Here is a 26,667-nt window from a genome sequence, read left to right on the forward strand (position 1 = left end):
AAGGCATCCCAACCAGGGGAAGGCATCCCAACCAGGGGAAGGCATCCCAACCATTCCTCGGCACACAAGAGATTGCTTTTGGATGGGAGCAAAACTTCAGAGAAAACCAAACCCAGTAAACCCCACATGAAACAGCAGCTTAAAAAACCCCAAGAAAACCCCATGCAGACTTGGAGGTTCAAGGACAAAACAGAGTTTCTAACGAGCACTTAAGAAGGGAAGAGGAAAGAAAATCATTTAGGGACAGAGATTATTACCTTTTCCACTTGTTTTGAGTATAAATTTGCTCACTGTTTCAGTAAGGTTGGGGGGGGGTTCTAATGCCTGGTAACACAACATGCTCCTTACTCAAGGGAAACGCTGGTCCCATCTTCCTTTTGCCCAGTTCACTGAGTTTTTAGGCAGAATTCCACTGGTCTGGCACAAAGCCTCAGGACTTCCCTGAAAGGCCAGCTCTGCTAAGTACTTGCCATTTGTTGGGTTTAAAAGCTCATTTCTGGAGACTTGATCTTCATTTATCAGCGAGATGCTTCAACAGTAAAATATTAATATGAGTGGAGAAGCCTCATGCATAAGGAAGAAGGGAGATAAAAATCCTCATCTTTTAACTATTAAGTCCTAAAGAAGCTCCTTCTCCCTCAAGTACCAGTTAACCCAGAACCACGACCAGACACCACGTACACAGAAGAGGCACTATCTTAGCACAGATTTGTTCGCTACTGGAGGCAAAACACCACACAGGATTTACCTCACCACTCTGCTCTCCCATCTCACATCAGCCTAGTTGTCCCAGAAGAGCATTACAGAACATCTCCTAACATTAAAGCTGCAGCAGCTGCCTTCAGTACAAGTGAGCCATCCCACCCAGGCAGCCTTCAGGTGCAGGAAAAGTCCTTCTGAACTTCTACCTGCCTCCTGTGACTGCAGCAGCTGGGGAAAGGTCCAGAGCAAAGGAACAACAGATGAAATTGTATTACTGGCAGGGCAGAAGCATTTATTTCAATAATCACTGTTCCCCTCACAGGGATGATAATATTTTTCCCCCACTCTCATCCTGATGTGAAAGCCAATAACCCAAATAAAGATTTGTTTTCCTCCAAACAGCAATACCCAACTCCCTGGGTTTGGCATGAGATCAGCTGCAGCAGTTTCTTGGGGGAAATGGAATTCACAGCCCTGGAAGTTTTACTTATTTGCTTAATAAACCTCTCAAATCTATTATTTACAGTCTGAGCAGAGAGAACAAAGTTAACTTCTTCCCGAGTTGGGGTGATTTACCAGAAAGTCTGATCATAAATCTCCTGCCTTTCCAGAACAAATCAAGCGAGGAGCGACACGAGCGGCTTCTCACGGCTTGGAAACACTTCCCTGCCCAAGAACTGAACAGTCATCCTCTGGTCTGTGCTGAACAAGAGAAGCCACTGATGAGAAAGCCTTGGAGACCTGGGGTCCCTGGGATAAAAGGGACAGGGATCTCCTGGAGAAAGTCCAACAGAGGCTATGGAGATGATGAAGGGCCTGGAGCATCTCCCGTCTGAGGAAAGGCTGAGTGAGCTGGGACTGTTCAGCCTGGAGAAAAGAGGCTGGGAGGGGATCTGATCAATGGTTATCAATATCTGAAAGGTAGGACACAGGGGGAAATGGGCAGCCTCTTCTCAGTGTCTATGGGGACAGGACAAGGGGCAATGGCCTCAAGTTGGAGCACAGGGAGTTCCCCACCAATATGTGGAAGAACTTCCCAGTTAGGGTGAGGGAGCCCTGGGACAGGCTGCCCAGGGGGGCGTGGAGTCTCCTTCTCTGGAGAGATTCAAAACTGACCTGAACATGTTCTTGTGTGATGTAATCTAGGTGATCCTGCTCTGGCAGGGGGGTTGGACTAGATCTGTCAAGGTCCCTTCCAACCCCTACAATTCTGTCAGTGTCCCTGGGACATAGTTGTGTCCTTCTTTACGCCTCAGTCTTGCTCTCACACACCCCCTTCCTCCTTATTTACATTGCAAATGCAACTATCAGCATCATTAAACTTTCTGGTTTAGAAAACAAGAACATCAATCTCAAAATTATGTCAACAAAATATACCCATTTGATTACTTCCCAACCCATCCAAAGAAAATTAGGATATTATTATTATTACTCCTGCCTGTGGTTTATAAATGTGAAGGTTAATAAAGCCATTTCATTCCTTGGGAACCAGTCAAGATTGATCTGTCTTTCTAGTTTATCACAATCTCTCAGCTGTGGGAGATAATCTACATTAAGCAATGGTGTCCCCATGATTAATGGCAGTCTTGTGGGCCACAAACATACCCATTAGATTTCACATTTTATCTGATAAATACATTTCAGGGGAGTAACTCTGGAGGACAGGGAAAGCACGCCAGCATTGTACAACTGAAGGCTTAGTTATTAAATACTCTGAGAGCCACCACTGCCACCTTCTGCTGCATATGAGCAACCTGGAAAACATGCCCAGGCTCTCAACTATAAACAAACTGGAGGAGTGATAAATGGAGAGAAAGAACAGATCTTAACTCCCCCAACTGCTCATCACCCAGCCCAGCATCACAGCCTTGGATCATCAGGCACCTGAGAGGAGCCACCTCAGCGCTGATGGTGATGGACCAACCTCCCTCCCCAGCTCTCCTTGTGGCTGGATCATGCTCAGTTGGACTTTCACACCTACCAATTCCCCTCATGAAAGCGTAAGCACCCTCTGTAGTGACATCAAGTGACCAGTTCAGGACCCTGCTAAGCATCAGCCTCTGTACTGTGGGTACAGAGAGAAGCAGCTCAGGCTCCCTCAGGAAATATTTACACAGCCACATCCTGCCATCGCCCTGGAAACGACAACCCGTTGGGAGAGCTGAGGGTTCACACCCGGGTGGGAGCCAAGGGCCCCCTCCCCATCACCTGCTCTGCTTCCAGGGGCCTGAAACCAGGACACAAGAGCACATCACCCACTCCAAAAGGAACCAAGGGGCCAGCCATGAGAACAGCATCACTTCATGTTTCAAAGTTAATCCAAAAACCTGGGATGCAACTACAGCAGCATCAGCCTTGCCTTATCCAATGCTCAGGGGCTGCTCCAGCAGCTGAAAACAGCCCATGTCCAAGAGGGGCAGGACACTGCCAGGCCCAGAGACACATCCAGTCCTTGCCACCATCCCCCAGTGAGACTTCACTCTCAGGATGTACCCACCTGCAGAGGCAAGAGAGCAGCACAACGGCCAGGACAAGAACGAGCCTTTGCCACCTCCTCCAAAAGAGGCAGCTCAGAAACTGCAGAGGAGTGTCCATGCTGAGACAGAGCCTGTCCCTCAGAGCAGAGGCTGCTTCAGTCAGAGCCATCCAAACCTGAGCTACACTGGTGGGAGGGTCACACCCAGAGTTGTGCTCAACAGCTCAACGGCCAAGTGAAGAGCAGTGAGGAGGGGACCCCTCAGGGGTCAGTACTGGGAGTGCCTGTCCTCAGGGGTACTGGGACCAGCACTGTTCAGTTTCCTCAGTAACTTGTACACACAACATACATCACTCAAGGAGAGTGACAAGGCAGTTAAGGAGAGAGAGTTAATTGTTTAAAGTCAGGTAAAGTCATAAACAGCAATGGATTCTCACAGCTGGTGTGTAAAACCATCCCAGACCAACAGCAGCCATGCTCAGGGCCTGAGCAAACAGCACATGAATTCAAAAGCAGGAAGTGTTTTATCCCTGTACTCACTCTTTACTCATAGACTGGACTATGAGATGCAGTTTTCCTGATTTACACCACACTTTGATCATGGCATTGCCATGTTTTGTCAGTGAAAACTCAATGCCTAATTCTCCACAGAGCGGCTGGAGGACACCAGCTCCCCTCTCTGAGCCAAACCATCTGGCAGCGGATGCTGCTGCAGAAAACCCAGTTCCTGTCTTGTCAGTGACCTCTAGTGGGGAGCACACGCCAGAGAAGGGAAGGAGGACCGCTTCCAGCAGTCATGCAGCCTGAAAGAGCCATCCTTGCTCCCTCCAAAGGTCTGTCCATCCACCCTTCTCTTGCCCACTGCAGCGCACAAGCCTGTACACACTCGGGGCAGGAGCTCTCGCCCGAGCCTCCCTCACTCCTCTCCTAGCAGTTTGCTCCAAGCAGCTGGAAGGATTTTGCCTCCTTCCCCATCCCTAAGGCAGAGATCCCCCCACTCTCCCTGTAACCTCCTGCCCCCAAGGAGTGCAGCTTCGCTGCTTAAGGAGCTCCCAGCAGCAAGGGAGCTCTTTAAGGTTTAGGAAGAAGCCACAAGAGGTCCACACCAGAGGTACTCGAGGTAAGGCCAGGTAATTACAGGGTAGGTTTGTTGAGAGAGGGATGGAGAGCAGCTGAAGGGTTCCCAAGGAAAGACACCGTGATGGGAAGACCACTAAGGGGGAATAGAGTCAGCAGATGGCAACACACCGTATCACAGGGCCAGCCTGTGGCCAACCCTCCACCCCTGACCAGCTGCAGGGCCAGGAACGAGGGGAGCTTGCTATAGCTTAGCCCACCAGCTCTCTCCAAACAGAGAAAGGAGTTTGCTGCTCTAACTAACGAAGGAGTTTGGTACATTCTGTTTGCAGGCTGAGCACAGGCAGAGGACCCACAGACAGAACAGCTCAGGAATGGGGTGAGAACAGCCCGGAACGCCACAGGAATCAGGGTGGTGTTTGGCAGGTCCCACACAGCTCAGGTCAAGCTCCTGTGCTGGCAGAGCAAGCCAAGCACCTCACCTCAGGACACACAGGACCCTGCAGCAGGGTGTCACCGCTCCACCGGCAGCTTCACTCCCTGCCAAGCACACACAGTGTCCCCATGGGCAGGCACAGCCACGGGATCAGTGCCAGGGACAGACACTGGGATCCCAACACAAGCCACAGGCTAAGACAGCCAGTGAGCACCGCAGCAACCACCCCCTGAACAAGTCACAGTCAGACAGCGGCTGTACCCAACCACCTCAGAGCAAGCTTTTTCTGACACAGGCTCAACAACTCAGACTTCCCCCTCCCTCCAACAGATTCACCACCAGCAGCTCATATTTTAAATCAATTCAACTGAAGGGTGACAGTGCTACAGTCCCTGTGCAGCTGTACCTTGGCTCTCCTCACGTGGCTCACAATCCTGCCGAGATCTTCAACGTCGACGACAGAACTTGTGCCTCCAGCTTCCTCAGCACCAGCCTCCTCCTCGCTACTGGTTTCAAACAACTCCTCTGCCTGGGTAAAGAGAGAGCAGAGAACAAGAAATAACATTGGGAACACAGCCAAGTGTTCAAGGTAAGAATTCCAGCTACACTGACCAGCAAAATCAGCTCTCACAATTAGAGAGCAAGGAAGAGTCGAGCAGTAACCTGTGTAATGTATGTGGGACTCATATCAGTATTTTTCAGAGTTCAGGAGCACACAGACCACCTGAGACTCAGGCCAAATATCCCACCTCCAGATCCATAATGCTCCATTTCCCTCACATGCTTATCTATCACCACACCCACCATGCACTGTAACAGTCTGGAAGCCCAAAATCCCTTTACCTGCCCCAAGTGCCCCTGTCAGAATGGACAGAGACACCAGCAGAGAAGCTGTCCCTCTTTCTGTACACAGCCAAGGGCCAGCCAAACAGCATCTGCAGAGCAGCAAACATCATTCCTCTTGTCCCTACAGCAAGCAACACTCAAACCTACTCATCCAACACAGTCCCTATTTCCCTACAAAATTGCCCATGGCCACAGTGATCATTCCCAGCCCACAACAACCAGCCTGCAGGGAGCACTAAAGCATCACAGCAACTCAGGGTCTTGCACTGCAAAGCAAGAGAGGGTTTCTTATGCAAAACCTGTAATCAAACACTCCAAGACACAGGAATGACTACAGGCAGACACCTTCAGAGGAAACCCATGGCCTGCTATTCCAACTGCCTGTGGAAAAATCTTGGTATGTAGGAGTGCAACTTCAACAAGTTGAAATGGAAGCAGGTTAAGTCCTCACAGGAAATGCTTTATTGGCCAGGAGACAAAGAAAAGGCTGACAAGAACCCAGCCCAGCCCCTGGAGCATCTGGCACAACACACACTGCCCCCTGCTCCAGGGGAATGCTCCCTCATTATACAAATGCCACCTGGCCAAGGGCCATTGGAAATTCTTTGGTTCCTCCTTTGTGGAAGGCTTCTGTTATCCACCATGGGATCTCATGCCTCCTACCCCTCCACTTCAAAAAGAAGAACTAACAAGTTCCCACAGCACCCTTTGGGTGCTCCAAGGGGCATTAAACCCAAAATACGATCCCACAAACTTTGCCTCTACCTCGGTATTCTCGCATTCTGATGCCTCGTGGTCATGATCTGAGCTCTCCTTGCTCTGCTTCCCATGGGATTTGCACTTCTTTCTCTTGCACTTCCCACTGCAGGGCTGCTTCTCCCCTCTGCAGAGTGCCTGGAGCCGGCTGAGGAATTGGGCTGTCCAGGCTTTGAAGTCAGCCTCAATGCTGCCGTGCTTGCTCTGGGCCACGTTGCAGTCCCCTTCGGCACGGGTCATGATGCGCCTGGCTCCGAGCATCCACAGCCACCTGTCAATGTTCCTTCCAACCTGGGGCAGGAGAAACGTTGGAGGGGAATTAAGAGAAGCCCAAGGGAAACACAGCAAGCACAGAAAGTGAGGACAAAGGCTAGAAATGCAGGGGGTGAGCTGCACAGGACTGCAAGGCAGGGACTTCAGGACTCCTGCTCACCCTGCTGACTCGGAGGCTGCAGGTCAGCCTGCAAACCACCACAGACACCCAGCTCCTACCTGAGGAAGCCCCTGCAGCCACTCTGCTCTGCAGAGAGAGGAGCTGGGAACCAGCTTCTCTGTGCCGTGGCTCTTGGTCAAACTGTCCGCAGCCCCAGTGATACAAACACAACAGCCTGGGGACAAGTCACATCATTCCTCTGACTGGGCTGAAACCCAGCACCAGGGTAAGATATTGCCCTATTTTACCCCAGGAAACAAAGCTAAAATCCACACAGTAAGTATGTAAGAGAGAGAAAAGGGTTGTAAAAGGCAGCAAGGTTTGCAGGGACCTCACACACTGACAGCAAGCTTTCAGAGCCAGGAAGGGAACTCGGGGAGGATTTACCAAATGCATTAGCACAGCTCCCAGGTGAGTGCAGTGCTTACAGGGCTCCTGTCCCACTTAGAAGGGCAGCACAACTGCTTCAGAGCTGCACTGCCTCTGCCCTGAGCCCAGTCTCTAATCAAGTCCACACAGGGGCTGGAATTCTCACTGGAGCTACCAGCATTGTTCAGCTTTCATAGAATCATAGAATCACAGACTGGTCTGGGTTGGAAGGGACCCCAAGGATAAGACAGCTCCAACCTGCTGCCACAGGCAGGGCCACCAACCTCCAGGCCTGGAGCTACACAGGGTTGCCCAGGGCCCCATCCAACCTGGCCTTGAACACCCCCAGGGATGGGGCATCCACCCCCTCGCCGGGCAGCCTGTTCCAGCCCCTCACCACTCTCTCTGGAAAGAACTTCCCCCTAACATCCAATCTAAACCTTCCTTCCTTTTATCCATCCCCCTTGTCCTGCCATTCTCTACCCTTTGAACAAGCTGATTCCCCTCCTGTTTCTCTGCTCCCTTCAGGGACTGCAAGGCTGCAGTAAAGTCCCCCCCACAGAGCTTTGTAGCACTCAGGACAGTTTTGCCTTTCAGAGGAGTGCAAACAAAGGCAAGGCACACAGGATACTTACTGTGTTGTAGTGATCAACATAGACAGAGTTTCCCAGGCCAAACACAGCATATCTCAGGCCCTTCAGATGCATCTTCCCGAAGCGGAAGTCGTTGGCAGCCTCTTCTAACCACTTGCAGAACCACCCTGAGCTCTCTGGTGGTTGGCCATCCGTGTAGGTAGCTACCAAGAACACACAAATGTTCCTGCTCGTTGTCTAATAACACAAAGAGAACAGAACAGGAGGGATTGCTGCCTTTTCCAGAACTCTCTACACCAGTGGGAGAGCTGCAACACACACAAGAGGTCAAGAGACCAAGATTTCTGCTACAGGGGTTATCAGCCTTTGGTGTGGGACACTGGGGACTATAATCCCAAGGGCAGTGAAAGGCCATCCTCCCTGCAAAGGCACCTTCAATTAACCAAGAGAGATCAAGCTGTCTTCTCCCTACTGAAAGGCACAAGGGGATAAGCCAGAATGGGACCCTGACCTTCCCCACCCCAATCTACAGCTTCTTGAACAGGCTCTTGCAGCATTAAAGTCTCCTGCGGATTCAAAAAGCCAAATCCATCAAGGATTACTCAGAATAAATATGCCTCCCAAGAAGTTTCTAGCATCCACATCAGCTGCAGCAGCATCACCAGCTCCTCAGCCTGGTTTTGAACCCTTCTCAGACTGAGCAGAGGGGCCTGAGGCAACCCCTCTTGTGCAGAATTAGCTCATGCAACGTCACCACCAGCATCAAAATATTCCATGAATCTTTTCCCAGGGGGTTTCCAAGTGTGGGTATTTTCTGCCAAGGGTTGGTGGGCTGTACTTGCTTACATAGAAGGGAAGCAATTTTCAGCACACAGCCTGGGGGATTTCCAGGAAAACAGGAGTAGAATACCAGAGGGAAAGAGCCTTCACAATCCCAGGTTGATAAGGAACATACCTCCTCTGCTAAACGATCATCTGGATCAGAGTCTCCCAAGCTAATGACTTCCACAGGCAGATGAAGGGAAGTAACAGCTTCAGACAGAGCTTTGGCAAATCTCTGAAAGCAGAAGTGTAGGAAGTTATGGATTCCTTCAGCCCGGATACTGATGGGCTCAAACAGGCTGTTTGACTTCTCCCAACACATGTGGGAACTGAACAATGGACCAATAAATCCTCACTTAAAGCAAACAAAAAGAAGTATGCTGGCTGACAAGAGAGTTAATGACTGTGTGTAAACGTAAGCTCATTAGAAATTCAATTTCTTTTGGAGAAAGCACCTGTAACAGCCCTGCTCCCTGCCAGCAAATGAAAAGTATATTGCAAAAGTAAACTGCAAGCTTCATAATCAATTCTCTACCATGTGCCCCCCTTAAAGGGGGGGGAAAATCTTACTTTTACATTACTTTCACTTATCTTTCATATTGGGCATTGACCTCTAACGAGCTAATGAACCTGCTGAACGCTCAGGTGCTGACACAAGGCAGTGTCAAAAGGCAGGCAACAGAGTGAATCAACATGTCAATTCAACTCCAGGCACACAGGGAACAAAAAAAAACCCAAAACAAACACCTTATACCTTTGCTGTGCCAGTCTGAGACCCGTAGAAGATCTTTACCCCAGCCACACAGACTCCCTTTGCCTGCAGGGCTGCGTATCCATTCACTAGTTTGTCTCCTGTCCCTTCAGAGGCAGCTGGATGCTCGCTGGATCTTCCACCCTACAAAACAAGCACCACACATCATCCAAACCCACACCAAGTCCATTCTCCCAAGGAACATTCAAGGCCCAAATCCCACCAGCAGACTCCCAGCACTGCTCAAATGCCAGTCGAAGCATTTTAGCTCCTCATCCCTAGGGAAGCACATGGGCTCTGAACATCTCACACATCGGGGATGCGGTGGGATTCCAGCCAAACCTGAGAGCCTCCCAACGTGGGCAGCACAACTTCACCCACCTCCATGAGGAGGTTTGAGTGGACTGATCCCACTCCCAATCCTCAACCAGCCCAACCCCATCACTAACATCAGTGGAAACTGAAAACGCCGGGCACAGAGCGATTTACCTGAAGTGACAGAGGAACCCAGACTGAAACACTGGCTCAGTAACGAAGAGAGATCTGCTCCAACATCAGAGCAACGGGGGTGTTTGCCACCCACAAGCACAAGACAACCCAGACCAGGGATTATAACCACCAGATGAATTCAACTCCAACTGGAATTTGCCACAATGTAGGTAGGTGCACAGGGAGACAGCACGTCTCTCTGCAGCAGTGGGCACCTCCACCTGGCAGCTACTCACTCCTGTGCATGGATTTTGGGGTGCTCTCAGACAGAAGTGCTCATGTGTTTGGTTACCTGCTTTTTGGTGGTGAAGAACTGAGCAACGACCCAAACGCTGATCCCAAGTGCAGCAGCAGAATAGATGTAAAACCTGTGCAGCCATACGGACACCAGGCAAGTATGGAAGAAGCTCCACGTATCCATTGAGACATCTAAATCTAGAACAAATCACAGAATCACAAGGTTGGAAGAGACCTTTGAAGATCATCAAGCCCAACCAATTCCATCCTATGCTAAACCAGATCCCTAAGTACCTCATCTACCCCTTTTTCTGAACACATCCAGGGAAGGTGACTCAACCACATCCCTGGGCAGCCTGTTCCAGGCCCTGACAATTCCTTCAGTAATTTTTTTTTTTTCTAATATCCAATCTAAACCTGCCCTGGTGCAGCTTGAGGCTGTTTCCCCTTGTCCTATCTCCTGGCTGAAGAGACCATCACCCGCCTCTCTGCACCCTCATGGCAGGTCAGTGGAGGTGGTGATAAGGTCTCCCCTCAGCCTCCTCTTCTCCAAGCTAAACACCCCCAGCTCCCTCAGCTGCTCCTCACAGAATAGAAGGGACAGTCCCTCCCTTAGCAAGAGCAGACTCCTGCAGTAAGGGTTTAGAACAAGCACACAAGGCCCACTCATAGAGCACCCAGTCTCACGCCATTAGCTGTTCTCAGGCTCTACAGAAAACAGCTTTTGGCTAAACAGGCAGCAGCAAAAGTTAACCAAGGAGCCTCCACCTCACAGGTGTGGAAACAGAATTCATCTGTGTCCTCAAACTAAGGGTTTGGTCTGCTACACAGGATCTCTGGGTTTGCCTGATAGAGGGCAGGTCTCTTACAAGGAAAGGAGAAACCCTTGTGCTTTGGCAGCACCTGAAAGTGAAAACCCTTCTGAAACACCCGCTGCTCTGTGTGGGTCTCAACTTTGTAAACATGCAGATCTCTGGAGCCAAGAAGCTCCATCGCAATGGGAAGGTCATCCCAAGAGAGCTGCTGCTGAACACAAGGCACCAGGCAGATGACCACAGCAGCTCCGACCCAGAGTTGCACAGCTGGGCTGAAACCCCAGAATCTCCTGAGTTGGAAGGGTCCCAGAAGGCCCATGGAGCCCAACTCCCAGCTCCACAGGCCCAGCCAAGCCAGAGATGGCACTGAGCACATCGTCCAGACGCTTCTTGCCCTGAGCCCAGCTCGGGGCTGGGACCCCTTCCCTGGGGAGCCTGTGCCAGCGCCTGACCCCCCCCTTTCAGGACAGAACCTCTTCCTGACACCCAGTCTAAACCTCCCCTGGCTCAGCTTCACGCCGTTCCCTCGGCTTCCATCCCTGGGCCCCAAAGAGAGGAGATCAGCACCTGCCCCTTCGCTCCCCTCGGCAGGCAGCCACCGACCCCAGCGAGGCCTCCCCTCAGCCTCTTCTTCTCCCGGCTGGACAAACCCAGGGACTTCAGCCTTTCCTCGGGAGCCTTCCCCTCCTTCCCCATCCTCGCTGCCCTCTTCTGGGCACTCTCCCAGTCACTTCCCTCCTGTCCTCTGGCGCCCAAACCCAACCCCAGGACTCGGGCTGAGGCCGCCCCAGAGCAGGGCAGAGCGGGACAGGCCCTGCCCGGGCCGGCTGGCCGTGCCGGGCCGGATGCACCCAGGAACAGGGTACGCTCGGCCCTCCCGCCTGCCCGGGCCCGCTGCCGGCTCACGGGTAACTCGGCCTCCAGCGACCCACCGCGGCCGTGCGGCCGGGGCTGCCGGGTCCAGCCGAATGGCCCTTCCCGGAGCTCTATCGCGGGGCGACGGGACTCCAAACCACCGCGGCTGCGGCTTCCCAACCCGGGCCCGGACCGCTGCGGCCGGGAGCGGGCGCCGGAACACGGCTCGTATGCGAGGCCCCGCCGGGCAAACAGGCGGCCGCCCACCTACCGTCCTTGGGGCTCCCGCAGGCACCGGGCCGGAGCTTCCGAGAGGCCGGACACGCTCCGCCGGCTCCTTCCCACGGGCCGCAGCGAGACCCAGCGGGGCGGCCCCTCTTCACCCGCCCGGAGACACGGGACTCCCCCTCCCCTCCCCTCCCCTGCCCCCCCGAGCAGCGAGCCGAGCGCCGCCCGGGCACAACCACCCACCCCCCGCCCCAGAACCGAGCGCCCTGACCCGGCCTTGATTTAACGCCCCCTCGGTCCTCGCCCCGCCCCTCCAACCGCCCCCCCCATCCCCCCCCCGCGGTCATGGCCCCTCACACCCGCCCCGCTCCCGGCCGGACAGACAGACAGACACCGCGCGCCTCACCGCCGCTGCTCGGGCCACGCGCCGCTCCCGCCCCTTCCGGGCCGCCGCCGCCGCGTTTCCCTCCGGCCGCAGGCGGGGAAAGCGCCAGGCGGAACCCGGCCGCGTCCGTTCCGCCCCCGCCGGCCGGAGCCGCCTTTACCGGGAAGGACGCGGGATGGCGGGGCCGAGAGGGACCGTCCGCGGGGGAGATGGGGCGAGGGAAGCCCCTGCGGGGACCCGGCTGTGAGAGACGATGGGGCCCGGCCCTGGGGAGCCGGGGTTGCCGCGGGCTGCAGGGCTCGCTGCTCTTCCTCACCTCGCTGCCCTGGCGAGTTCTCTGCCCGTGCCCCCATCTCTCGGGACACAGACCCCGGCCGGGGCCTCGCGGGCGCACACGGGGCTTGTCAAGGTTTCCAAAGGCCGGGTGGCCGAGAGGGAAGATCTCGGTCCAGCCCGTGGGGCGATGGCCAGGCAGGAACCTGCCGGGCGGCGGGATGCGACCGCTGGGCAGCTCCCGGCTCTGCGAAGCTGGGAGGAGGTTTCCAGACGCGAGGGATGCGATGGGGTTTGGTTTGGTCCTGGGACGGCTCTGCCGAACGCACCGCTGCCCGGGGCTGCCTGTGTGTTCAGAAAGGGGTGGAAAAGAGCAGCAACTGTCAGAGCCGCTGATTCAAGCCCCAGAGAATGGAGAATCCCAGGAGCAAAGTGGAAGTGAAAAAAAAGCACGGCACGGGTTCCGTGCGTGGTGTGGCCAAACCTCTACGGTCCCTTGTGGCGCGGTGAAAGGCACAGACACGAGCCTGGTGGACCAAAGGCAGCTTTAATAACAACCGAGCACACCTTTATCCCCTCTGGATGGCTGAAGGCAGCCTGCAGGCAGGTTTCGGTACTTCCCCGTTAACACCAGACCCACAACGTTCCTATACAAAAGGTTGTCCCACCCTGCTGAACTCCATGCCAGCTGCCTGCTGAACACCACACACTTTGACAGCTCTACAAGACCCTCTGCCTTCTGCTGTATGGCTTTTCCTCTGGCTTCCTTCCAACCAGCACAACTGTTGTGTCTCCTTTCCAGGGCTGCTCCTCCTTTCCCACAGGTTACCAGAAGGTGAACGAAGCTGCAGGTGTACCAGAGACTCTAAACCAGGGGCTGGTTTGCACGCTGGTGAGGAGATTCTGCCTTTATTGCACAGAGGTTGAGGCTTCACTCTGAGCAGAAGCGCTGCCTGATTCCTCTTCGCAGTGACTCTCCTACACCACCCACACTTCTCTGGGCCGACACAGACCATTCCTACTCTGTTTCCATGGCGGGTCAGGCCTGTCCTTTGGCAGGGGGCATTTAGCTTTCTAAATACTAGTCTGTGATCCTCCTTGGTTACACGACAAGTAACACTGAGGAGCCTGGTGCTGGGATGGCAATTTCCTTCCCGAGTCATTTTCCACCCATCAGACAGGAAGGATTTTTCTCGTGGAGAGGCAGCTTGTTAATTTCTCAACAGGTAATTAGGGGTTGGCATTGCTTATGGCATTGGTGGGTCCATGAGAAGGGATGGGAACCATCTGTCGTGGTTTTGCCCCAGGCAAGAGCCGGGCACCACACAGCCGCTTGTTCTTGAACAGAGCGGGAGGGGTTGTGGAAATTGAGGGAGGGGGAAATGGAGGGAGAAGAAAACCCAAGAAACCAAAACCTGGTGGGTTGGGATAAGGAGAGTTTGGGGTGCTCCTCACCCCACCGCCGCCTAAGAAGGCCAAGGGCAGAGTCCTGAGATTGGAACATAATGACCCTGAGCAGTGACACGGGCTGGGGCAGAGCAGCTGGCGGAGAAGGACCTGGGGGTGTCAGGTGACTGCCCAATATGAGCCAGCACTGTGCCCGGGTGGCCAAGAAGGTCAACAGCATCCTGGCTTGTGTCAGACACAGCGAGGACAGTAGGTCTGGGGAGGCGATTGGGCCCCTGCACTCGCCCTTTGTGAGGTGTTGGGCGGGGGGCAAGCGCCGTATCCACTGTGACGTCAAACAGAGCTGGTGAGCCCAGCCTGCCCTCCGCTGCCGGGGCAGCTCAGGACTCGCCATTTATCCCATCCGCAGGAGCGGGGAGGAAGCGTCTGCGGGTGGGGATGATGCCGCGGGTGGCGATGGCTGAGCAGGGGAGGTCCCGCTTCCCGCAGTTGAAGGGCAGCCTCAGCCAGCGCGTCCAGGACCTGCGGGACGTCACCGTCTTGCGAGGTGCTGCCCCTTGGGCTTCGCGGGGCGAGTGGGGGGCTGTCCCACTGTCCTGCACAGCACTGACTGTACCCGTGTGGGACTAACGGCACCTTCTGTCCTCCAGAGCAAGGGCGGAAGCTCCTATCGCAGGCGTGTGAGGAGAAGCTGGCTGAGACCCGGGAGCTGCTCCCCCGGCTGCGTGAGGTGGTGCAGAAGGACACCCAGACCCTGGACACCTTGCGGGGGGCCCCGGTAGGTGCTGAACCCCCCTCGTGCTGGCCTGCAGAGCCAGCTCCTCTCCAGGAGCAGGATGTGACCATCCCCGGGCTGGTGGTGATGGTTCTTGCTGCCCCTCTGCCACCCACAGCGCAGCAAGATCACCTTGGCGGAGGCATGCAGGGCAATTGCAGCCAGGAAGACATTTGAGGTACGAGGAGGGGTGGGTGGGCAGGGGTTGCTGCAGCCCCCCCTTCTCCCAGGGGTGCCCGGTGAGCCGTGCCTGCAGCCTGGCAGTCAATCCCTTGTGTCCTCCAACAGCTGGGCCTGGAGAAGTTGCGGGCTGAGGTCTATGCCCGCGTCAGGAAGTACAACTTGCTGCAGTGCAAGGTGTGGCAGCGGCGCCAGACCCTGGAGGAGCTGCAGAGGCGGCTGCAGCAGCTGAAGAGTGCCACGGCCGATGGCAGGCAGTACCAGCGGCAGATGCAGGTACCCAGGACCCCTTCTTGGGGGGGCAGCACCCACAGGGAGCTTTAGTCCCACCCCAGTGCCCCAGGGTGAGTGCCGGGCTTGGCTTGTGGGGTAAGCCCCTGCCCAAATCCCATCTCTTCTCCAGACAATTCACCAGCTGGAGAACAACATAGGGAAGATGGTGGTGAAAGACCACGCCGCGCAGAAGATGAACAGCCTGTACCTGGCGATGCGGGATATCCTGAGGGAGGTGAGCCCCTCCTCAGGCTGCCGTCCTCCCACCCGCCCTGCTCTCCACCTTTCCCTGCCACAGCATGCAGGGCACCCCTGGGGCTCGCTGAGGTGACGAGCGGTGGCTCCCTGTGTGTCCCAGGAGCTGGCCCACCTGCCTCGGCACCTGGACCTCCTGTGCGGGATGACCGAGACCTACCGCCGGGAGCTGGAGGACATGGAGCTCACGGCCTCGCACACTCTCAGAGCTGCCGAGGCAGCCAAGGTGAGATGGTCCAGGGCATGCTGGAGCCCTCTCCCACCCCAGCGATGCCACTCATGCTGGTGCATCACCCTGCTCTAAAGAGCAAGAGACTGAGCTGGGCTTGCCCACAGCCCCCAGCTGCCTCCATAGCTCCTCCCGCATCCTTCCCGTGGGCCAGGCTGGGTACAGCCCAACAGAAGCCCCGGACATGGGGAAGGCAGTACATCCCATCCTCCAGTCAACCTGGCCCAGTTTCCCTCTCAGCCTGTTTACACAGGGGCAGGGGGGGGCATTTCTGACCCTGGCCATCCCAGAAGCTCAGCTGGCTCACTGAAGTCCTTCCCAGCTTTGGCAGCCCCTTCTCCTTTCTCTGATGTGCTCCAGGTGAACATGGCAGGGATGAAAAGCCAGTTCCAGGCTAAGAGAGAGCTCAGGAACCGCTCCCTGACCGCCCTGAAGGTGCCCAGGGACAGGCAGTGGCTGAAGGACGTGTCTGGAAAGCATCCAAAAGCGGTGAGCTGGGGCACGGGGTGCAGGACAGGCTGCGGGCAGACAACAGGCATCACTGCTGACCCCCCATGGGAGGCTGGGTGTGGGGGGCAGCAGGGCCAGCTCTCCCCAGGTGCTGGCAGCTCGGGGGTGACAATGACCATCCTTGCAGCAGGCCCGGGATGAGCTCGGCATGGACTTCGCGGCCCGGCACTCACAGGACTCGCTGGTGGGTGAGTGCCTGGTGGGGCGCAGGGGGGTGGGATGCAGGGGTGCCAGCTGGCAGGAAGGACCCCTCATACTTCCCCCCCCAACCCAGACACCGAAGCAGAGGCTGCCAAGGCCCAGATGGAGCGAGAAGCCCTGCTGACGGAGCAGATGGAGAAGACCAAGGCTGCGGTGCAGTGCTCCCTCCTCTGGGTAAGGTCAAGACCCATCCAGGGGGGCTGCTGTAGCACAAGGAGGGGAGCCCTTGCTCTCACCTGTGGGTCCTCTCCTCTGCCCTGGGAGCCCCAGAGCCCCGCTCAGGAGGGCAGCGATGGACCTGCTTTTCTCTGCTGTGAGCTCGCAGCCTCCACAGTGCAGAAACGCCGGCGAGGCCACAGCCCGACGCTGTTCCCTGCACCGTGGGCTGAGTCCCTGTCCTCTCCCCTGGCCAGGACATCCCAATCAGGCTCCAGGATCAGCACAAGTGCTCACAGGACTTGGACAACTGCCTGCGGGAGCACTGGGAGAAGAAGCGGGCGCTGGAGGAGACCCTGAAGGAGCTGGAGCTGAAGCAAGCCCAGCTGAAGTTTAGCCAGGCTCCCAACACAGCCAGGTGCTGCTGGTGTCAGGGCAGACATGCCACCTGGGCCACTTCCCTGGGTGGGGGGAACGTGTGTCACGGGGGCCCCAATAGGTCACCCCTTCCCCTGTGCCAGTGCAGCACCAGCCCTTCCTGCCCCGCAAGTTCCTGAGCAGGGTGTTCCCCCAGCTCTGGTCCTGGCAGAACCCCGAAGCTCCCACTGCAGCACCAGGAGCCCCCTGGCTCCCTGCCTGGCATGGGCAGTGGCAGCAGGGCTGCAGGCGGGCTGCAGGCAGCACCCCTGGTCTGCAGTTCTGGGGGAGGGCAGGGGGGCAACGGGAGCAGCCTTCACACCAGCTTTGGGGTGTCCCTGCACCCCTGTGCGGTCGTATGGATGTGAATGTGTTTGGCTGCAGGACATTGGAGGAGGAGATGCTGATGAGCCTGCGGCACGAAGAATCTAAGCTGGAGCAGCTGAAAGCCCGGCTGATGCAGAACCAGAAGGTGCTGATGCAGTTTGAAGATGGCCTTGACAACCTCGCCATCCGTCTGCACGGCGTCTCAGTGCCCGGCCAGGTACCTGTGCAGCACCAGGGTGACACAGCCCCAGCCAGGGCTTGGTGTCCCAAGGCCACCTGGTGCAGCCCCCATCTCCCCACGGGGCTCGTTTTCACCACCAACCTGCTGCTTCTCTCTCTGGCTCCAGAAGGAGTATGTCAAGGCCTTGGGGCTGGAAGAGAAGCTCCGGCACTGCGAGCAGAAGCTGCGGCACCTGAAGCAGCGCGTGGCCGACCTGCCCCATGACAGCCACACTCTGACTGAGAGGAACGAGGTGTGGGGGGGCTCTGTCGCTGCCAGGGTTTTGGAGGACCCAGCCGGGGCTCTCCTGGGTGGCCCATCCCTGCTGGGAGGATGCAGAAGGCCCCAGGGAAGAGCCATGGAGCAGCTCAGCACCAGGCAGCCCAGGGCACTGCAGGGTGTCCCCCTCAGGTTCATCTACGTGGGGCACCCCGGGCTCGGGGTCTTTCCTCCCACCTCCCATCCATCAGTTAACCCAGGGTGTCTTTCCCAGGTTTTTGTGAAGGTCAGGAATCTGGTGGAGAAGGCCACTGCCGATGACACACAGAACCTGAAGATTTCCTTGGATGAGGGAGGCAGCAGCGCCCAAGGTAGGAGAGCAGAGCCAGGACACATCCCACAGCGACTGAGCCAGCCCCTGCCCACTGGGATTTCTGGGGGGGCTGTCTCCCTCTGTCCCAGCAAACCCCAGCCCATGAGCTATGGCCCCTCCTGTCAGATGCTCTTGGAGGAAGCGCTGAGACTCCAGACCTCCATGAGAAGCCCCAGCAGTGTCGCTGATGGGCCGGGCACACGGGGCTGCTAAGGGAGGCAGAGCCTCACTAGTCCGTAGTTGCCTGTGCCAGAGGGCTCAGCCCAAGGGTTCCCGGTGATGCCACCAGCCCTTCAAAACATGCCGGCTCTCCCTGAGACATGGGCTGAGGGGAGGTGGCCCCAGTGCCTCTCCTCAGCCCTCTCCTCTCCATTTTCTCCTCCAGACCCCTTTGAATATGATGGGAAAGACCACGGCGTTGTCCTCACCAGGGAAGACATCAAGAGGCGGGGACAGCGCCTGATACAGCTCAAAAAGAAAAGCAAGAGGAAGAACTAGTGGTCTCTTGGATGCTGTGGCTCCATCAGACCCCTCCTTGTGCTTTGGAGCCCTCAGCTTCCCCTTGTTCCTCTTCCCAGCTGGTTTAATAAGAGCAGATGTCTTTCATTGTTCCCAAGCCTGTGGTGTTGCTGTATTACAAGGTCTCACGTTGTATCTTCCCTCTGGGACACAGGGTGCAAAACCTGAGGGGTGCAGAGCTGGCTTTACAGGCAGCCCCATCCCATCTTTTCGTGCCCTTGCCCTTCATCCAGCCCCTCTCCCTGCAGAGGTGGGGATGGGCTGGGGTGGCAACAGCTCTCCTGGCCAGAGCAAAGCCCGGGGGACAGTCTGGCTTTCTACCCCCTGTGACCCTTTGGGATCAACACCTTCCTGGGCCCCCTGTCCCTGGAAAACCAGGGGGCTGCTGGAGCGCGGGGAGGGGAGCCCTTGCTGCTCACCTGTGGGTCCCCTGCTCTCCTCTGCCCCAGGAGCACCAGAGCCCTGCTCAGGAGGGCAGCAATGGACCTGCTTTTCCCTGCTGTGAGCTCGCAGCCTCCACGGGGCAGAAACACCAGCGAGGCCACAGCCCCACGCTGTTCCCTGCACCGTGGGCTGAGTCCCTGTGCAGCTGGGGAAGGGTGAGAGGAATGAATGCCCCCCCACCCCCCCCCCCCCCGTCACCAGGCAAGGAGGAAACCAACTGACCGAAACCCCCATTCCCCTAGTCTCTGCCCCTCCCCATGCCACAATAGGGGGGAAGAAGGGAGAGAAATCCTAGCTGAAGTCTGCTGAGAAGGGAGGGCTGAGGGGGGAGCTGTGTTAAAGGTCTGTCAGCGCTTCTCATCCGACTGTTGTCACTGTGTGCAGGGCAGTGTAATAAATTAGAGAGGTGTTTTTCCTTTATTCTGTGTTCTGCCCATGATGCTGATTGCAGAATGATCTCTCCCTGGCCTTCCCTCCACTCCTGAGCCTCTCAAGATCTATTTTCTCCTCTGTTCAGCTGAAAAGGGGAGTCATGGACCGGCTTTGGTGGTTGCCTGGCCCCCAGACAGGGCCAAACCACCACAGAAGCCAAAGTGGAGGAACTGGGCATTGGTACTGGGGGTGACCCAGCCGTGCACAGTGCCCACAGTGCCCCCCAGCAGGACCCTACCCACCACGGGGACCTGATGGTGCCGATGGCAGCAGGCAGTGTGCTGTTCCCTCCCCCAGCTCAGGCTTCCCTCTTTGCTCCCCACTTCCCACCACAGCCCCAGTGCCAGCAGGGCTGGGGGCCATTGGGACCCCAAGCCAGCACAGTGGGTGGTGACATGGTCCTCTCCCACCCACCCCCAAGCCCACCATCAACGTGCATGCAGCAGAAGCCCCCCAATATCCCATCTGAGCCTTTGCCAGAGAAGCAGGAGCCAGAGGCCATGAGGATGGGCACAGTGAGCCCCCCCATCCTTGCCTGCCCGGGGGCTGTGGGGTGCCCACCCCCTGCGTGGAAGCGCCTCAGGGTTGCAGACAAGCCGGGTCAGCCGTGTTTATTGAGAACGGTTGTGGAGGGATAAAAATATTTCCACTAACTCTCCAAGTTCAAGTTACAAACCTACAGTCTGCCTCTCTGGTAAGAAACACCCGCTGTGGCCACCGGGCCATTAGCTGTTCTCAGGCTCTACAGAAAACAGCTTTTGGCTAAACAGGCAGCAGCAAAAGTTAACCAAGGAGCCTCCACCTCACAAGGTGTGGAAACAGAATTCATCTGTGTCCTCAAACTAAGGGTTTGGTCTGCCACACGGGATCTCTGGGTTTGCCTGATAGAGGGCAGGTCTCTTACAAGGAAAGGAGAAACCCTTGTGCTTTGGCAGCACCTGAAAGTGAAAACCCTTCTGAAACACCCGCTGCTCTGTGTGGGTCTCAACTTTGTAAACATGCAGATCTCTGGAGCCAAGAAGCTCCATCGCAATGGGAAGATCATCCCAAGAGAGCTGCTGCTGAACACAAGGCACCAGGCAGATGACCACAGCAGCTCCGACCCAGAGTTGCACAGCTGGGCTGAAAGCCCAGAATCTCCTGAGTTGGAAGGGTCCCAGAAGGCCCATGGAGCCCAACTCCCAGCTCCACAGGCCCAGCCAAGCCAGAGATGGCACCGAGCACATCGTCCAGATGCTTCTTGCCCTGAGCCCAGCTCGGGGCTGGGACCCCTTCCCTGGGGAGCCTGTGCCAGCGCCTGACCCCCCCCTTTCAGGACAGAACCTCTTCCTGACACCCAGTCTAAACCTCCCCTGGCTCAGCTTCACGCCGTTCCCTCGGCTTCCATCCCTGGCCCCCAAAGAGAGGAGATCAGCACCTGCCCCTTCGCTCCCCTCGGCAGGCAGCCACCGACCCCAGCGAGGCCTCCCCTCAGCCTCTTCTTCTCCAGGCTGGACAAACCCAGGGACTTCAGCCTTTCCTCGGGAGCCTTCCCCTCCTTCCCCATCCTCGCTGCCCTCTTCTGGGCACTCTCCCAGTCACTTCCCTCCTGTCCTCTGGCGCCCAAACCCAACCCCAGGACTCGGGCTGAGGCCGCCCCAGCGCAGGCCAGAGCGGGACAGGCCCTCCCCGGGCCGGCTGGCCGTGCCGGGCCGGATGCACCCAGGAACAGGGTACGCTCGGCCCTCCCGCCTGCCCGGGCCCGCTGCCGGCTCACGGGTAACTCGGCCTCCAGCGACCCACCGCAGCCGTGCGGCCGGGGCTGCCGGGTCCAGCCGAATGGCCCTTCCCGGAGCTCTATCGCGGGGCGACGGGACTCCAAACCACCGCGGCTGCGGCTTCCCAACCCGGGCCCGGACCTTTCCCACGGGTTACCAGAAGATGAACGAAGCTGCAGGTGTACCAGAGACTCTAAACCAGGGGCTGGTTTGCACACTGGTGAGGAGATTCTGCCTTTATTGCACAGAGGTTGAGGCTGCACTCTGAGCAGAAGCGCTGCCTGATTCCTCTTCGCAGTGACTCTCCTACACCACCCACACTTCTCTGGGCCGACACAGACCATTCCTACTCTGTTTCCATGGCGGGTCAGGCCTGTCCTTTGGCAGGGGGCATTTAGCTTTCTAAATACTAGTCTGTGATCCTCCTTGGTTACACGACAAGTAACACTGAGGAGCCTGGTGCTGGGATGGCAATTTCCTTCCCGAGTCATTTTCCACCCATCAGACAGGAAGGATTTTTCTTGTGGAGAGGCAGCTTGTTAATTTCTCAACAGGTAATTAGGTGTTGGCATTGCTTATGGCATTGGTGGGTCCATGAGAAGGGATGGGAACCATCTGTCGTGGTTTTGCCCCAGGCAAGAGCCGGGCACCACACAGCCACTTGTTCTTGAACAGAGCGGGAGGGGTTGTGGAAATTGAGGGAGGGGGAAATGGAGGGAGAAGAAAACCCAAGAAACCAAAACCTGGTGGGTTGGGATAAGGAGAGTTTGGGGTGCTCCTCACCCCGCCGCCGCCTAAGAAGGCCAAGGGCAGAGTCCTGAGATTGGAACATAATGACCCTGAGCAGTGACACGGGCTGGGGCAGAGCAGCTGGCGGAGAAGGACCTGGGGGTGTCAGGTGACTGCCCAATATGAGCCAGCACTGTGCCCGGGTGGCCAAGAAGGTCAACAGCATCCTGGCTTGTGTCAGACACAGCGAGGACAGTAGGTCTGGGGAGGCGATTGGGCCCCTGCACTCGCCCTTTGTGAGGTGTTGGGCGGGGGGCAAGCGCCGTATCCACTGTGACGTCAAACAGAGCTGGTGTGCCAGCTGCCCAGCCTGCCCTCCGCTGCTGGGGCAGCTCAGGACTCGCCATTTATCCCATCCGCAGGAGCGGGGAGGAAGCGTCTGCGGGTGGGGATGATGCCACGGGTGGCGATGGCTGAGCAGGGGAGGTCCCGCTTCCCGCAGTTGACGGGCAGCCTCAGCCAGCGCGTCCAGGACCTGCGGGACGTCACCGTCTTGCGAGGTGCTGCCCCTTGGGCTTCGCGGGGCGAGTGGGGGGCTGTCCCACTGTCCTGCACAGCACTGATTGTACCCGTGTGGGACTAACGGCACCTTCTGTCCTCCAGAGCAAGGGCGGAAGCTCCTGTCGCAGGCATGTGAGGAGAAGCTGGCTGAGACCCGGGAGCTGCTCCCCCGGCTGCGCGAGGTGGTGCAGAAGGACACCCAGACCCTGGACACCTTGCGGGGGGCCCCGGTAGGTGCTGAACCCCCCTCGTGCTGGCCTGCAGAGCCAGCTCCTCTCCAGGAGCAGGATGTGACCATCCCCGGGCTGGTGGTGATGGTTCTTGCTGCCCCTCTGCCACCCACAGCGCAGCAAGATCACCTTGGCGGAGGCATGCAGGGCAATTGCAGCCAGGAAGACATTTGAGGTACGAGGAGGGGTGGGTGGGCAGGGGTTGCTGCAGCCCCCCCTTCTCCCAGGGGTGCCCGGTGAGCCGTGCCTGCAGCCTGGCAGTCAATCCCTTGTGTCCTCCAACAGCTGGGCCTGGAGAAGTTGCGGGCTGAGGTCTATGCCCGCGTCAGGAAGTACAACTTGCTGCAATGCAAGGTGTGGCAGCGGCGCCAGACCCTGGAGGAGCTGCAGAGGCGGCTGCAGCAGCTGAAGAGTGCCACGGCCGATGACAGGCAGTACCAGCGGCAGATGCAGGTACCCAGGACCCCTTCTTGGGGGGGCAGCACCCACAGGGAGCTTTAGTCCCACCCCAGTGCCCCAGGGTGAGTGCCGGGCTTGGCTTGTGGGGTAAGCCCCTGCCCAAATCCCGTCTCTTCTCCAGACAATTCACCAGCTGGAGAACAACATAGGGAAGATGGTGGTGAAAGACCACGCCGCGCAGAAGATGAACAGTCTGTACCTGGCGATGCGGGATATCCTGAGGGAGGTGAGCCCCTCCTCAGGCTGCCGTCCTCCCACCCGCCCTGCTCCCCACCTTTCCCTGCCACGACATGCAGGGCACCCCTGGGGCTCGGTGAGGTGACGAGCGGTGGCTCCCTGTGTGTCCCAGGACCTGGCCCACCTGCCTCGGCACCTGGACCTCCTGTGCGGGATGACCGAGACCTACCGCCGGGAGCTGGAGGACATGGAGCTCACGGCCTCGCACACTCTCAGAGCTGCCGAGGCAGCCAAGGTGAGATGGTCCAGGGCATGCTGGAGCCCTCTCCCACCCCAGCGATGCCACTCATGCTGGTGCATCACCCTGCTCTAAAGAGCAAGAGACTGAGCTGGGCTTGCCCACAGCCCCCAGCTGCCTCCATAGCTCCTCCCGCATCCTTCCCGTGGGCCAGGCTGGATACAGCCCAACAGAAGCCCCGGACATGGGGAAGGCAGTACATCCCATCCTCCAGTCAACCTGGCCCAGTTTCCCTCTCAGCCTGTTTACACAGGGGCAGGGGGGGGCGTTTCTGACCCTGGCCATCCCAGAAGCTCAGCTGGCTCACTGAAGTCCTTCCCAGCTTTGGCAGCCCCTTCTCCTTTCTCTGATGTGCTCCAGGTGAACATGGCAGGCATGAAAAGCCAGTTCCAGGCTAAGAGAGAGCTCAGGAACCGCTCCCTGGCCGCCCTGAAGGTGCCCAGGGACAGGCAGTGGCTGAAGGACGTGTCTGGAAAGCATCCAAAAGCGGTGAGCTGGGGCACGGGGTGCAGGACAGGCTGCGGGCAGACAACAGGCATCACTGCTGACCCCCCATGGGAGGCTGGATGTGGGGGGCAGCAGGGCCAGCTCTCCCCAGGTGCTGGCAGCTCGGGGGTGACAATGACCATCCTTGCAGCAGGCCCGGGATGAGCTCGGCATGGACTTCGCGGCCCGGCACTCACAGGACTCGCTGGTGGGTGAGTGCCTGGTGGGGCGCAGGGGGGTGGGATGCAGGGGTGCCAGCTGGCAGGAAGGACCCCTCACACTTCCCCCCCCAACCCAGACACCGAAGCAGAGGCTGCCAAGGCCCAGATGGAGCGAGAAGCCCTGCTGACGGAGCAGATGGAGAAGACCAAGGCTGCGGTGCAGTGCTCCCTCCTCTGGGTAAGGTCAAGACCCATCCAGGGGGGCTGCTGTAGCACAAGGAGGGGAGCCCTTGCTCTCACCTGTGGGTCCTCTCCTCTTCTCTGCCCTGGGAGCCCCAGAGCCCCGCTCAGGAGGACAGCGATGGACCTGCTTTTCTCTGCTGTGAGCTCGCAGCCTCCACAGTGCAGAAACGCCGTCGAGGCCACAGCCCGACGCTGTTCCCTGCACCGTGGGCTGAGTCCCTGTCCTCTCCCCTGGCCAGGACATCCCAATCAGGCTCCAGGATCAGCACAAGTGCTCACAGGACTTGGACAACTGCCTGCGGGAGCACTGGGAGAAGAAGCGGGCGCTGGAGGAGACCCTGAAGGAGCTGGAGCTGAAGCAAGCCCAGCTGAAGTTTAGCCAGGCTCCCAACACAGCCAGGTGCTGCTGGTGTCAGGGCAGACATGCCACCTGGGCCACTTCCCTGGGTGGGGGGAACGTGTGTCACGGGGGCCCCAATAGGTCACCCCTTCCCCTGTGCCAGTGCAGCACCAGCCCTTCCTGCCCCGCAAGTTCCTGAGCAGGGTGTTCCCCCAGCTCTGGTCCTGGCAGAACCCCCGAAGCTCCCACTGCAGCACCAGGAGCCCCCTGGCTCCCTGCCTGGCATGGGCAGTGGCAGCAGGGCTGCAGGCGGGCTGCAGGCAGCACCCCTGGTCTGCAGTTCTGGGGGAGGGCAGGGGGGCAACGGGAGCAGCCTTCACACCAGCTTTGGGGTGTCCCTGCACCCCTGTGCGGTCGTATGGATGTGAATGTGTTTGGCTGCAGGACATTGGAGGAGGAGATGCTGATGAGCCTGCGGCACGAAGAATCTAAGCTGGAGCAGCTGAAAGCCCGGCTGATGCAGAAGCAGAAGGTGCTGATGCAGTTTGAAGATGGCCTTGACAACCTCGCCATCCGTCTGCACGGCGTCTCAGTGCCCGGCCAGGTACCTGTGCAGCACCAGGGTGACACAGCCCCAGCCAGGGCTTGGTGTCCCAAGGCCACCTGGTGCAGCCCCCATCTCCCCACGGGGCTCGTTTTCACCACCAACCTGCTGCTTCTCTCTCTGGCTCCAGAAGGAGTATGTCAAGGCCTTGGGGCTGGAAGAGAAGCTCCGGCACTGCGAGCAGAAGCTGCGGCACCTGAAGCAGCGCGTGGCCGACCTGCCCCATGACAGCCACACTCTGACTGAGAGGAACGAGGTGTGGGGGGGCTCTGTCCCTGCCAGGGTTTTGGAGGACCCAGCCGGGGCTCTCCTGGGTGGCCCATCCCAGCTGGGAGGATGCAGAAGGCCCCAGGGAAGAGCCATGGAGCAGCTCAGCACCAGGCAGCCCAGGGCACTGCAGGGTGTCCCCCTCAGGGACATCTACATGGGGCACCCCGGGCTCGGGGTCTTTCCTCCCACCTCCCATCCATCAGTTAACCCAGGGTGTCTTTCCCAGGTTTTTGTGAAGGTCAGGAATCTGGTGGAGAAGGCCACTGCCGATGACACGCAGAACCTGAAGATTTCCTTGGATGAGGGAGGCAGCAGCGCCCAAGGTAGGAGAGCAGAGCCAGGACACATCCCACAGCAACTGAGCCAGCCCCTGCCCGCTGGGATTTCTGGGGGGGCTGTCTCCCACTGTCCCAGCAAACCCCAGCCCATGAGCTATGGCCCCTCCTGTCAGATGCTCTTGGAGGAAGCGCTGAGAGTCCAGACCTCCATGAGAAGCCCCAGCAGTGTCGCTGATGGGCCGGGCACACGGGGCTGCTAAGGGAGGCAGAGCCTCACTAGTCCGTAGTTGCCTGTGCCAGAGGGCTCAGCCCAAGGGTTCCCGGTGATGCCACCAGCCCTTCAAAACATGCCGGCTCTCCCTGGGACATGGGCTGAGGGGAGGTGGCCCCAGTGCCTCTCCTCAGCCCTCTCCTCTCCATTTTCTCCTCCAGACCCCTTTGAATATGATGGGAAAGACCACGGCGTTGTCCTCACCAGGGAAGACATCAAGAGGCGGGGACAGCGCCTGATACAGCTCAAAAAGAAAAGCAAGAGGAAGAACTAGTGGTCTCTTGGATGCTGTGGCTCCATCAGACCCCTCCTTGTGCTTTGGA

At 57.9% G+C, this 26,667-nt stretch overlaps 3 protein-coding genes across 3 annotated transcripts in view; 2 read left to right on the forward strand and 1 right to left on the reverse strand.

Annotated features, from left to right (window-relative positions):
• Window positions 1-12,042, reverse strand: part of LOC311198891 (S-adenosyl-L-methionine-dependent tRNA 4-demethylwyosine synthase TYW1-like) — an 83,862-nt gene extending 71,820 nt beyond the window's left edge. The window contains exons 1-7 of the mRNA XM_084272913.1: window positions 11,929-12,042; window positions 10,043-10,185; window positions 9,265-9,405; window positions 8,644-8,745; window positions 7,731-7,925; window positions 6,303-6,584; window positions 5,098-5,220 (exon numbers count right to left, since the gene is read on the reverse strand). Coding sequence (XP_084129039.1) covers window positions 5,098-5,220; window positions 6,303-6,584; window positions 7,731-7,925; window positions 8,644-8,745; window positions 9,265-9,405; window positions 10,043-10,171 — 972 coding nt within the window. The 5' untranslated portion in view covers window positions 10,172-10,185; window positions 11,929-12,042. The remainder of the gene's footprint in view (window positions 1-5,097; window positions 5,221-6,302; window positions 6,585-7,730; window positions 7,926-8,643; window positions 8,746-9,264; window positions 9,406-10,042; window positions 10,186-11,928) is intronic.
• A 188-nt stretch (window positions 12,043-12,230) lies between these two features.
• Window positions 12,231-18,583, forward strand: LOC311199027 (coiled-coil domain-containing protein 183-like; the record flags this gene model as incomplete). The annotated part of the gene is made up of 16 exons (XM_084273072.1): window positions 12,231-12,513; window positions 13,368-13,394; window positions 14,360-14,497; window positions 14,601-14,728; window positions 14,844-14,903; window positions 15,014-15,181; window positions 15,309-15,413; window positions 15,537-15,659; window positions 16,023-16,151; window positions 16,300-16,360; window positions 16,447-16,547; window positions 16,787-16,947; window positions 17,331-17,490; window positions 17,621-17,746; window positions 17,987-18,083; window positions 18,471-18,583. The coding sequence occupies 16 exons, from the start codon at window positions 12,231-12,233 to the stop codon at window positions 18,581-18,583; spliced, it is 1,980 nt and encodes a 659-aa protein (XP_084129198.1).
• Window positions 18,584-21,175: 2,592 nt separating this feature from the next.
• On the forward strand, window positions 21,176-26,618 carry LOC311199028 (coiled-coil domain-containing protein 183-like; the record flags this gene model as incomplete). The annotated part of the gene is made up of 15 exons (XM_084273073.1): window positions 21,176-21,416; window positions 22,389-22,526; window positions 22,630-22,757; window positions 22,873-22,932; window positions 23,043-23,210; window positions 23,338-23,442; window positions 23,566-23,688; window positions 24,052-24,180; window positions 24,329-24,389; window positions 24,476-24,576; window positions 24,821-24,981; window positions 25,366-25,525; window positions 25,656-25,781; window positions 26,022-26,118; window positions 26,506-26,618. 15 exons carry the CDS (start codon window positions 21,176-21,178, stop codon window positions 26,616-26,618), a joined length of 1,911 nt encoding a protein of 636 aa, XP_084129199.1.
• Window positions 26,619-26,667: the final 49 nt, after the last annotated feature.

This window comes from Gallinula chloropus (assembly GCF_964237585.1).
Source record: "Gallinula chloropus genome assembly, chromosome: 19".
NCBI classification, from domain to species: domain Eukaryota; kingdom Metazoa; phylum Chordata; class Aves; order Gruiformes; family Rallidae; genus Gallinula; species Gallinula chloropus.